Below are 13,423 nucleotides of genomic sequence, written 5' to 3'. Positions count from 1 at the left end.
ATCTGGTATGAAACTTGATAAATGCACGGTTTTCTGCTCTACACCAGCATTTCTCTCGAATCGATTATCTTAATGGCTATGACCCCCACTCACTCCAAAAGCAGTCAAGCAGCTTAAAGCGATCGATCAAGAAAAAGTAGAAATCGAATCTTACTGGTGATAAATGCCATTTAAAAGTTTCATCCAACCATGAAAAGATGAGGAAAATTAAATCACTGAACTCATCATATAGGTAAAAGAAAAACTGTCAGGTCTTATTTTTTCATATTTTAGCAATGACTATTTGAGTGATTTGAATGATTCTTAACGAACATCTTCAATTTTTAACAAAACAAAATCTTTTATATCTTAAAAACAAATGTCACTTACTTGAACTCCTCCTGTTTCTGTTTCTTGTAGTCTTGTCGGTACTTCGTAAAAGCATCAAACAAGTGGTAAATAATTTCGGCACTGAAAATTCGAACTCCTAAACTATCAGCCATTTCCTGAGCATCTCGTTCAATCCTTACATCAAAGGCCAAGATCACTGCATACCTGGAGAGAGAGATTTGAATGCACGCATGTAACACCGCAGAAAGGAGAATATAAGTTCATTTGTAAAGAATTATGACATGCTTTTGGCAGCTGGATATTTCATTTACTACTTACTGAAGGTCCTGCTCCAACATAACCGATGCCTTCATTACGTCTTTTCTGTGAACAGGGCCTATATTGATTCCAGCATACTATTAAACAAAGAAAACAGGTAAGTGGTAAGGGCAAAAAACCAGTACGTTTACGTCCTAGAAGGCAAATCATAATGACTATCAAAGCACTTACTGGCACTTCGGAGGTCTTAAGGAATTCAAGTAACGCCTCCAATGAACCTAGCGTTGATGCCTGTACATAAACACCCTTCTCTTCTAGTTTGATGGCACTCAGTGTCTGCTTCAATTCGTGTATTAATTCATCCTTTTAAAAGAGGAAGGTAAACTCCCATTAGTGAGATCCATGTTTTACTGCAAAGACTTCTCATTCAGACAAACAATATGCAATATGTTAAAAGAGTGTAGCAAATCCTCAGACATCCCAGTTGGCAGCTAGCTACCTGAGTAACCAAGTCAGAAACGAACTACAGTCAGCGCTGCACTCTGTATGTGCGTTTCCAATATGCTGACTTGTGGTGGGACATCATTCTATCATACAAGTGTGATGCCACTATCATTATTTTACTTTGCTTATGCATCTAGGTTGTACAACAGAACAGCAATATGTAATACCCAAGGCACAAACATCAACCTTGCCTATAGTGACATCTCTTACCACCCCACTATTCTTGATTTTGGTGAGACAGACTGAGGCTGCTGGGCTCATGCCTTCTTGCATCCTGCTGGTGGGACCTGAAGTTCCAATGGGCGCAGCATCAGAGGAATCTCAGACATGGACCAGATCTCAGACAAATTACTCCTTTTGCTAGTATTTGGTGTACATTATCAGTTATTTGAATGTTTGATTCCACATAAGTAGAAATGTGGACAAGATGACACTGTAGGTTACAAATCAACTCTTTCACATGAAAAAACAAACAAAACGTTTATTGAAACTTCCTTTTTCTTACTCGAAGCACTGGAATTTCATCCTCTTTGTGGGCTACCAGCAGCGGTAAACCAGCCAGGGTCTTCTCCAAGTCTTTCCCAAGAATCTTTACACCCTGGGCAGCCACAACCTCCTTGTGTTTCTCATACTGACTCTAAAGACACACAAAAATAAAAAGAATTAGTGAAGGACAAGAGATTCATCAGAAATACCACAATGAAAGGTCAAAGAGATTACAGAAAACAATGTGACTCTGGAATGCCCACCTTCAGACCCAACAAGCTTTATGAGTAAAATGAAAGTGGCATCGGCTATGGGGATAAAAGAGAGCATCACACTATGAGAAAGACTTGAAACACGCACAATAAGTACAAAATACTCTTTATATCATCCTAAAATTATAACTAGGGCGAAGTAGTTTGAGGTTTGTAGGAAAATGGCTCCCTGTTGCACTTACCCCCCACTTTGTGCCTGATATTGATGCTGACTTGACTAGGAAGAGTGCTAGGACCCTGTTAACCAAGGCCCACCACCAGTGTTCTTTCACTAAAAAGGTACCATTGTCTCCACAATTAGCACACCCCTGACACACAGATAAGTCCCTTGTAAATGGTTCCAGGGGCCCTGTGGCCAGATAAGGTCTCTAAGGACTGCAGCATGTATTATGCCACCCCCGGGCCCCTCACTCAGCACATGCTCACTGCATCATAGCTTGTGTGTGCTGGTGGGGAGAAAATGACTAAGTCAACATGGCACTCCCCTCAGAGTGCCATGCCCAGAACCCACTGCCTGTGGCATAGGTACATCACCCCTCTAGCAGGCCTTACAGCCCTAAGGCAGAGTGAACTATACCACAGGTGAGGGCATAGTTGCATGAGCACTATGCCCCTAGAGTGTCTAAGTCAAATCTTAGACATTGTAAGTGCAGGGTAGCCATAAAGAGTATATTGTCTGGGTGATTGTCAAACACAAACTCCACAGCTCCATAATGGCTACACTGAATTCTGGGAAGTCTGGTATCAAACTTCTCAGCACAATAAATCCACAATGATGCCAGTGTGGGAATTATTGAAAAATGCCCCCAGAAAGCATCTTAGAGATGCCCCCTGTATACCAGTCCAACTCCTAGTGTCAGGCTGACCAGTTTCTGCGAGCCTGCCACATCCAGATGGGTTTCTGGCCACATGGGGTGAGTGCCTTTGTCACTCTGTGGCCAGGAACAAAGTCTGTACTGGGTGGAGGTGCTTCTCACCTCCCCCTGCAGGAACTGTAAGACCTGGCAGTGAGCCTCAAAGCCTCAACCCTGGTGTTACAGGGCCCCAGGGCACTCCAGCTAGTGCAGATGCCCACCCCTCCGGACACAGCCCCCACTTTTTCTCATCATCTCCTCTGGACTTGCCGCCAAAACAAGGAGGAGTCACCCACCAGTCAACACAGCCCCTAAGGTGTCCTGAGCTGAAGTGACCCCCTGCCTTAAGAAATCCTTCATCTTGTTTGGAGGATTCCCCCAATAGGATTAGGGATGTGCCCCCCTCCCCACAGGGAGGAGGCACAAAGAGGGTGTAGCCACCCTCCAGGACAGTAGCCACTGGCTACTGCCCCCCAGACCTAAAAACACCGCTAAGTTGAGTATTTAGGGTCGACCCTGAACCCAGGAAATCAGATTCCTGCAATCCGAAGAAAGAAGAAGGACTGCTGACCTGAAAGTCCAGCAGAGACGACGGAGACGGCAACTGACTTGGCCCCAGCCCTACCGGCCTGTCTCCAGACTCTGAAAACCAGCACAGCGACGCATCCAGCAAGACCAGCGACATCTGTGGACTCAGAGGACTAACCTGCACCTAAAAGATTAGAAACTCCAGAGGAAAGCGGCTCTGTCCAAAACTGCAACAAAGAAATCATCTTTAAAGAAGACTCAAGGCTCACTCCGGAAGCGTGAGTTTTCACACACTGCACCCAATGCCCCCAGCTCGTGTTCAGAGAAACCAACACTGCAGAGAGGACTCGCAGGCGACTCCAAAGACATGGACACCCTGAGTCGAGCTCCCTACACCCCCCCCCACAGCGACGCCTGCAGAGAGGGTACAGAGGCTCCCCCTGACCGTGACTGCCCGGTAACAAAGGAACCCGACTCCTGGAAAAAGCACTGCATCGCAGCCTCCCAGGACTGAGAGGAACCAACTACCGGTGCAGGAGTGACCAGCAGGCAGCCCTCATCCTAGCCCAGTCGGTGGCTGGCCCGAGAAGCCCCACTGTGCCCTGCCTGCATTGCTAGAGTGACCCCCGGGTCTCTCCATTGATTCCTATCTACAACCTGACACCTCCTTTGCACACTGCACCCGGCCGCCCCTGTGCCGCTGAGGGTGTATTTTGTGTGCCTGATTGGGATCCCCCCCACACTGCACCCGGCCGCCCCTGTGCCGCTGAGGGTGTATTTTGTGTGCCTGATTGGGACCCTCCCCCCCCCCCCCCAGTGCTCTACAAAGCCCCCCTGGTCTGCTCCCTGAGGACGCAGGTACTTACCTGCTAGCAGACTGGAACCGGAGCACCCCTGTTCTCCATCGGCGCATATGCTATTTGGGCCCTCCTTTGACCTCTGCACCTGACCAGCCCTGTGTTGTTGGTGCTGGGTGTTTGGGGTTGACTTGAACCCCCAACGGCGGGCTATAATAGATATTTTGATAGTGCACCACTTGAAGTAGAATAATAAAGTCCAGTTAGTCCATATCGTTACAAGATCATCATCTTTTTTTAAAGTTATCCTTGCACATAAAAAAAGATCAGCCAACGCGTTTTGTCCTTAACAAAGGACTTCTTCAGGGATGCACGCATCTCGGAACTTGCAGAGCCTTGGTTACATGAGATGGTTTCGCCTCACTATCTATTTGTCTATTACTCTTGCACCACGTCTTTTTGGCATTAATAACCTCAACAATCAGCATGAGAGAAGAAACTGATTATAACTTATACATAAGGCACTACACCTTTTAGCAAGCGTCGCAGGCTCTTCATGTGTGTACACTTCTTCTTGTCTTCTTTCTTCTTTTGTGGATGCTACACATCCCTGAAGAAGTCCTTTGTTAAGGACGAAACGCGTTGGCTGATCTTTTTTATGCACAAGGATAACTTAATAAAAAGAAGATGATCTTGTGACGATATTGACTAACTGGACTTTATTACTCTACTTCAAGTGGTGCACTATCAAAATATTTATTATCGTATCTCTCTTGAGTTCGCACCTTGGCGGCAGGTGCTGTGATTTGTGCACACATCGATTCACAAATACTTGCTTCTTGATCCATTACAAGGCCTATATGTAAGTAGGGGATAGGGATAGGTGCATTTGTACTTCGAACCCGCTGCCAATCCTTTCAATAGTTCCCCAACGGCGGGCTGCCCATGCCCAGAAGACTTAACTTGTAAATGCTTCCCTTACCTGAGAAACTAATACTTACCTCCCCCAAGAACTGCTGATTTTTGCAGTGTCCACTTTTAAAATAACTTATTGTCATTTTTGTCGAAAACTGTGTACATTACTGTTTTAATTCAAAGTTCCATACTTACCTGTGTGAAGTACCTTACGACTTATGTACTTACATAAATTCTGAATCTTGTGGTTCTAAAATGAATTAAGAAAATAATATTTTTCTATATAATATCCTATTGGCCTCAATTTAAGTCTTGAGTGTGTGTTCTCATTTATTGCCTGTGTGAGTACAACAAATGCTTAACACTACCCTCCGATAAGCCTACTGCTCGACCACACTACCACAAAATAGAGCATTAGTATTATCTAATTTTGCCACCATCAACCTCTGAGGGGAACCCTTGGACTCTGTGCACACTATCTCTCACTTTGAGATAATATATACAGAGCCAACTTCCTACAAGTTTGCAAGAAGTAATGGTCAAATTAGACCTCAAACTGAAGAATAAAACTTATCTCAAAGAAAGAAACTGAGCTGAGTTAAGGGAGACTCCATTCACACAATGGGCATAGTACATCTGAGGTACAGTGGTGTTTGAAGTCAGTGGCGTTGTTTCATCTGTCCCCAGATAGGTTGAAGTTTGGATCCTTTTAAAAGATATGAATAGGTTAATAAAGTGATTTTTAGCATTGTGATGCTTACTTAGAACTGAGAGACTCCAAGCTTACCTATAGGTAAAATTCATGCACATGAATCTATGAAAGATCCAATACTGGAGAAACTGCTACCTTGACTCAAAATATTTGCAATAATCTTAAAATTAACCTGGTCGATTCCCCAGAATACACTGTCGCTTGCAGGTCATCTTAACCATATGGGCATTAGTACCAGTACATATATACATCAACATCTTTTACCTCTGTACATTTAGACTCCCTAGCCTAACTGGAAATTGTGGTTTGACAGTCTACCAGAAACAGACTGTTTGTATCAACCAATAAGACTAGAATGTTTATCCAGTTCTTCACTCTAGCCACAATATACACTTCTGTCTTCAGATTTCATTAATATGCTAATAACATAACTAGAATACATGCCTAAACACAGAAAAACAAGTTAAATTACCAAGATATGCCTTGACCATGGATGCTATTGAACCAATTCAAGCTCATTGCCACCAAAAGTAAAAATACTTTTCTTATGTCTCAGGATTTGCTACACAAATCTTATCGCCAATCTTAACTCCAGAAAAACTATCTACTATCCACAGCTAGGTCAGAAAAGTCTAGGAGTATGGATTCCATGCCAAACTCAGACTTCTGCATCACTTCCTTCCAGTCATTCTGCCTTATGGCAAAGTAATGTGAAATTTGCTCTCTTGAAAGCCAAATTGAAATATTTTCACAGTCTACACTCCATTTGCTAAATAATGGCTTGCCAAACAACAAAAAGTAAACAAGTGCACCACAACACTTTTGCCACATTACACTGATTACCAGTTGTAGGAACCTGGCTCTCTTTATGGTGCACTAAAAAGAAATACACCATGCAGAGTGTCCAGTGGATCCCCAATTGGTTTGCAAAGGCAAGAGTAGATAGGACTAACGCTCCATTTTGTGGTAGTGTGGGCAAGCATTTAGGCTTCTCAGAGCATAGTGTTAAGTAGTTGTACTCACAGAGGCAATAAATGACACACACACTCAAACAATAAATCAAAGACCAAATTAGGAAAAAAAACACTTCTTATATATGTTTCAAACCCAAGAACTTTGTAATCAGGTAACTAGTTTTCCAAGCATAAATACTTTTCATATTAAAAAAATCAACACTTCTCAGAGTTCTTCAATGTTAACCTATGGAGGAAAACGATGTTCAGCTAACACAGCGTTAATAATGACTTACAGGGCCAATCTCAAGAAGTTACAGTAAGTACTAGGCACTGATCTGAACCACATAAGCAGGTCACTCCGGGCAGCACTGTGGTGGTCGGGTTCAGGGGTGCGGTAAGGCGTCAGGTGCCCAATGGTTTCCTATGGGAGTTTGGTCCTTGTGAAGACAGGTACCACACTCTGGCTAGGAAGCCAGTCGGGGACAACAAATAGGTATGTTGTAGACTTGGGGTGCTCGGGCGCGTAGGTGCACCTTTGGTCTTTTTCTCCAGTGCCCAGAGGCAACGGATTCAGGGGTGTCCTTAGACGTTGGGTTTCATCGCCCCAAGGGACTCATGGTCAGAGGGTCCTGAGTGTTGGCATTGCAGGTGTAATCAGGGAGTCCAGCAGGGGCGACCCAGGATGCACTAGAGCTCAGGGGAGCAAGGGGATGTCGCTGGTATCAATGACCCACCTCAGATGGGGTCAGGGGCGACGGGTGCAGTGGTTGCTGGAAGAGTCGGATTTTCTCTCACCACAAGGCTGTGGGACAGGAGGCCTACACACGACTCGAGATGCCGACTCTGGGCAGCTGGGGAACCTTGCTGGTACCATTGGTTGACCTTACCTTGGGTTGTGGACGTGGGGAGTAGAGGTCCCTTTAGATGTAGGGTCTTTGCTGTTCCAGAGGCTGGAGAGTCCTTTCTTGAGACTTTGTTGCAAAGCAGAGCTACTGCTCACTGGAGACTTTATGGAAGACAGGCAGTCCCTCCTTGGTTTCTTGGAGGATCAACTGCAGGACGAGTCGCCTTTTTGGGCAGAGTCAGTCGAGGTCAGCTGGCAGGCCAGTGGGGCTGGTTCCAAATCATCATCATCATCTTTTACTCTTCTGCAGGTGCAACTCTTCTTTGTCCTGCTTATTAGGCTGTCAAGATCTGAGATCTAGGGTTCAGGGGTGCCAACTAAATACTCAATTTAGGGCCATTACAGGGAGTGCCATGAAGTAGCTGTAGGAGGATTTCTCGGTTCATGGTGTGCAGCTATGGTGTGGCACCCTATACTGAGCCCAGGCAACCCTTAGTGATCGTGAATAGGTGTCCAGATAGCAGAGGCTCTCTAGGGGTAGCGGAGGAGAGCAGCTAAAGCTCATCTAGGGGGAATGTAAACCACTTGCAATACGACAGTGGTCAGACAATAACAGCCACAAGAAAGAACTGCACAAGTGTTTAAAAAATAAAGGATACTTTATTACAGCACCAGTACTAAACTGACATTGGTATATCTACTTTTGGAGATATTAAATAAAATTATACATATAGAATAACCAGCAAAAATAGCATAGAAATATACAGAGCCCCAGGGGAGGGCTAAACCATATACTAAAAAAGTGGAATGTGAAAGTGGAACTCCAGCCAAGGTAAGCGTGGTGGTTAGCTAGGGGCTGGACCAGTTAGGAACACCAGAGGTAAGTACAGCAGGTGACCCCAGCAACCAAGAATAAGTACTCACCCAGTTGTCCCTTAGGCGAACCCAGGAAGTAGTGGTTGGAGTTTGTGGATTTCAGGACCCTTCCCAGCAGACCCAGAGGAAACCAACAGGCAAGAGGATGGGTGGAGAGTGCCCCTACCGCAGGCTACCCAGAAGACAGGAGTATCTACACCAGGGATCTGGATGTAGACGGAAGAAGCGACTCACTGAAGACTGCGGATGCCTCACATTGTTCAGCTGCTATCACGACCCGCAAACCAGGCTGGTGGAACCCAGGGACAGATTCCAGACGAGGAGTGCCTGGAAAAGAAGGGGTCAGAGTCCAGCACCCAAGGAGGTGAACAGGTGGTGCACATGACAATGCCCACCCTTCTGAAGTTCCTGCAAGTCGGTGGAAGAAGAAGTCAAGATGAGGGCTCCAGGAGTCAATGAAGATCCCAGGAGTCGCCTACGAGCGGTCCCTTGACAGTTGCCGGATTGAAGGAGGGTCTGTGACCAACCAGGTCACCAACAAGCACTGGCAAGTGCAAATAGGAGCAGAAGAGAAGCTTGCAAAGTTGTGGGGACCAGCAAGATCCAGAATACTCTACCCATGAGGGAGAGTCAGAGCTGGCCCTCAGCACACAGGAAGGCCAACAGAAGTCGATGGAGCCTCCATGAGTGACCCACATGCGCTGGACACAGGGCGTCACAAGGAGGCCTTACCAGCCAAGCAAAACAGAAGTCCCATATCGCAGGAGATGCTGGACAGAGTGCTGGGGGCCGGGGCTTCTTGGGAGGCGGAAGATCTCCCAGAGGAAGAGTCAACAAGCCTTGGCAAATGCAACAGCTGTGGTGCACATGGGGTGCCAGTCCAGTGGCAGGAGCCAGGGCCCACAGCCTCCCAACTTGGAAAGAAGAAAAGCAGGACCCAGAGAAGGCCACAGACTCACCACTTGTTAAGCAGGATCTTTGGATGTCCAGAGACAGCAGACCCCACAACCTGCCGACGATGCCTTGAGGTGCCTGTGGTTGCAGGGAAGTGACTCCTTCACTCCAACAGAGATTCCTTCTTGCTTCCTGGTGCAAACTGAGTCCTTGTGACCCTGGAGGATGCACAGCCTTAGACGTTGTAGAATTCTTGCAGGATCTGAAGAACTAATGTTGTAGTGGGATCCTTCCCACCAGAAGCAGACTTGTTTGGCTCCAGGCAAAGACCAGGAGCAGTTTCGGAGGCCAGGGGCAGAAGATGTCTTGCAGAGAGTTCCCTGATGAATCCGAGGACCTAACCGCAAGGGAGCCCTTAAATAACTCTGGAAGGGGGTTGTGGTCACTGTAAGGAAATGCCTCCTTGGCATGGTTACCCCCTGACTTTTTGCCTTTGCTGATGCTATGTTTTGAATTGAAAGTGTGCTAAGGCCTGCTAACCAGGCCCCAGCACCAGTGTTCTTTCCCTAACCTGTACGTTTGTTTTCACAATTGGCACACCCTGCCATCCAGGTAAGTCCCTTGTAACTGGTACCCCTGGTACCAAGGGCCTGATGCCAGGGAAGGTCTCTAAGGGCTGCAGCATGTCTTATGCCACCCTGGGGAGCCCTCACTCAGCACAGACACAATGCTTGCCAGCTTGTGTGTGCTGGTGAGGACAAAACAAGTAAGTCGACATGGCACTCCTCTCAGGGTGCCATGCCAACCTCACACTGCCTATGCAGTATAGATAGGTCACCCCTCTAGCAGGCCTTACAGCCCTAAGGCAGAGTGCACTATACCATAGGTGAGGGCACCAGTGCATGAGCACTGTGCCCCTACAGTGTCTAAGCAAAACCATAGACATTGTAAGTGCAGGGTAGCCATAAGAGTATATGGTCTGGGAGTCTGTCAAACACGAACTCCACAGCACCATAATGGCTACACTGAAAACTGGGAAGTTTGGTATCAAACTTCTCAGCACAATAAATGCACACTGATGCCAGTGTACATTTTATTGTAACATACACCCCAGAGGCACCTTAGAGGTGCCCCCTGAAACCTTAACCAACTACCCGTGTAGGCTGACTGGTTTTAGCAGCCTGCCACACACCAGACATGTTGCTGGCCACATGGGGAGAGTGCCTTTGTCACTCTGTGGCTATTAACAAAGCCTGCACTGGGTGGAGATGCTTATCACCTCCCCCTTGCAGGAGCTGTAACACCTGGCGGTGAGCCTCAAAGGCTCACCCCCTTTGTTACAGCACCACAGGGCATTCCAGCTAGTGGAGTTGCCCGCCCCCTCCGGCCACGGCCCCACTTTTGGCGGCAAGGCCGGAGGAGATAATGAGAAAAACGAGGAGTCCTCCATCTTGCAGATGGAGGATCCCCCCAATAGGGATAGGAATGTGACCCCCTCCCCTTTGGAGGAGGCACAAAGAGGGTGTAGCCACCCTCAGGGCTAGTAGCCATTGGCTACTGCCCTCCGTGACCTAAACACACCCCTAAATTCTGTATTTAGGGGCTCCCCTGAACCTAGGAACTCAGATTCCAGCAACCTAAGAAGAAGAGGACTGCTAAGCTGAAAAACCCTGCAGAGAAGACGGAGACACCAACTGCTTTGGCCCCAGCTCTACCGGCCTGTCTCCCCCCTTCAAAAGACTGCCCTGCTTTAGAAGGACCAAGAAACTCCCTAGAACAGCGGCCCTGTTCACCCAAGACTGCAACTTTGTTTCCAAAGGAGCAACTTTAAAACAACTGCGTTTCCCGCCGGAAGCGTGAGACTTGCTACTCTGCACCCGACGCCCCCGGCTCGACTTGTGGAGAAACAACACTTCAGGGAGGACGCCCCGGCGACTACGAGACTGTGAGTAGCCAGAGTTGCCCCCCCCTGAGCCCCCACAGTGACGCCTGCAGAGGGAATCCCGAGGCTCCCCCTGACCGCGACTGCCTGACTCCCAGATCCCGACGCCTGGAAAAGACTCTGCACCCGCAGCCCCCAGGACCTGAAAGATTGGAACTCCAGTGCAGGAGTGACCCCCAGGAGGCCCTCTCCCTTGCCCAGGTGGTGGCTACCCCGAGGAGCCCCCCCTTGCCTGCATCGCTGAAGAGACCCCTTGGTCTCCCATTGATTTCCATTAGAAACCCGACGTGTGTTTGCACACTGCACCCAGCCTCCCCCGTGCTGCTGAGGGTGTACTTTCTGTGCTAACTTGTGTCCCCCCCCGGTGCCCTACAAAACCCCCCTGGTCTGCCCTCCGAAGAGGCGGGTACTTAGCTGCTGGCAGACTGGAGCCGGGGCACCCCCTTCTCCATTGAAGCCTATGCGTTTTGGGCACCACTTTGAACTCTGCACCTGCCCGGCCCTGAGCTGCTGGTGTGGTAACTTTGGGGTTGCTCTGAACCCCCAACGGTGGGCTACCTTGGACCCAAACTTGAACCCCGTAGGTGGTTTACTTACCTGCAAGAACTAACAAAATCTTACTCCCCCTAGGAACTGTGAAAATTGCACTGTCTAGTTTTAAAATAGCTATATGTGATTTATTTGAAAAATATATATGCTATTGTGATTATTCAAAGTTCCTAAAGTACTTACCTGCAATACCTTTCATTTGAAGTATTACATGTAAAATTTGGACCTGTGGTTCTTAAAATAAACTAAGAAAATATATTTTTTTATACAAAAACCTATTGGTCTGGAATTGTCTCTGAGTGTGTGTTCCTCATTTATTGCCTGTGTATGTACAACAAATGCTTAACACTACTCCTTTGATAAGCCTACTGCTCGACCACACTACCACAAAATAGAGCATTAGTATTATCTCTTTTTGCCACTATCTTACCTCTGAGGGGAACCCTTGGACTCTGTGCATACTATTCCTTACTTTGAAATAGTGCATACAGAGCAAAGTTCCTACAGTCACTCTCTCCAATGACCCACCTATCAGTGAGGGTCAGGGACATCTCCTACCTGGCCTAACCAACCAGATACTCCCAGGGGCCTCTGCACATCGTATTTTCAAGACTGCACAATCTAGTGCCCACCTGGCAGAGCTCTCGGCATTTCCCTAGGTGAGATGCTGGACAGGGGGGTGGTTACTCCCCTGTCCTTTGAGTAGTTTTGCACCAGAGTGGGAACCAGGGGGTTCCTAAACTGGTGCAAACCGGATTATGCAAGGAGGGCACCAAATGTGCCCTTTAAAGCAGTCTGGTGGTGCTCAGAGGCCACCCCACCACTTAGAGAACTAATACAGAGGGAGAGGTGGGCACACCTCTCCCTTGCAGGAAATCCTTTGTTTTGCTCCTGCAGCTTGAGCCTGGCTCATCAGCAGGAGGGCACAATCATGTCTGGGGTCAGCAGCAGCGCAGGCTGGCAGCTGGACCCTGTAAGGCTGCACTGGCAGAACTGGGGCATCCCATAGGAAACCCCCAAAGTAGATGGTATCATGCAACTAACACTGGAATCGGTGCAGTTTCATGATTCTAACATGTTTGATACCAAACACGCCTAGGTTCGTAGTAGCCATTATGTAGTTGGACTACTCGCATTGACCAGTGTCCACTACATACCTTAAGATGGCTTTCCCGCATTTACAGCATCCAGGAATTGGCCTGGGCTTTGTAGGAGTATGCTGCTCATGCAGAGATACCATCACACTGAGAGACATGCACCCAGCCCCCTGCCCTTGGGCTGAAGGGCCTACCAGAGAGGTGACTTATAATGTCTAAGTGCAGTGGTTAGGTTTGGCAGTGAAACGTGCATGCACCCTTTCACGCAGGCTGCAATGGCAGGCCTGCAGTCAAACTTTGCATGGGCTCCTATGGGTAGCATAATTCATGCTGCAGCCCATAGGGGACCCCTGGTGTACCAATGCCCTGGATACCTAGGTACCAAATACTAGGAACTTACATAGGTACACTAGTATGCCAATTGTGGATGTAAAAAGCAACCAACTAAATTTAGGGGGGAGAGCACTGTCACTGGGATCCTGGTTAGCATGATCCTAGTGAAGCACAATCCAAGCACACTAACATCAGGCAAAAAGTAGGGGTAACTATGCCACAAAGATGGCACTTTCCTACAGTAGCCAATGGGCTAGCTACCTTTCCAGTGACTAC

The 13,423-nt window shown here is 47.6% G+C and overlaps 1 protein-coding gene across 1 annotated transcript in view; it reads right to left on the bottom strand.

Annotated features, from left to right (window-relative positions):
- The window catches only part of EIF5B (eukaryotic translation initiation factor 5B), a 675,161-nt gene that overhangs the window by 93,948 nt on the left and 567,790 nt on the right, over positions 1 to 13,423 (bottom strand). Inside the window, exons 18-21 of the mRNA XM_069204389.1 lie at positions 1,598 to 1,729; positions 820 to 951; positions 649 to 725; positions 370 to 534 (exon numbers count right to left, since the gene is read on the bottom strand). Coding sequence (XP_069060490.1) covers positions 370 to 534; positions 649 to 725; positions 820 to 951; positions 1,598 to 1,729 — 506 coding nt within the window. The remainder of the gene's footprint in view (positions 1 to 369; positions 535 to 648; positions 726 to 819; positions 952 to 1,597; positions 1,730 to 13,423) is intronic.

This window comes from Pleurodeles waltl, chromosome 8 (genome assembly GCF_031143425.1).
Source record: "Pleurodeles waltl isolate 20211129_DDA chromosome 8, aPleWal1.hap1.20221129, whole genome shotgun sequence".
Classification (NCBI taxonomy): Eukaryota; Metazoa; Chordata; class Amphibia; order Caudata; family Salamandridae; genus Pleurodeles; species Pleurodeles waltl.
The sequence above is the reverse complement of the archived record's forward strand: the minus strand, read 5'-3'. Positions and strand labels throughout refer to the sequence as shown.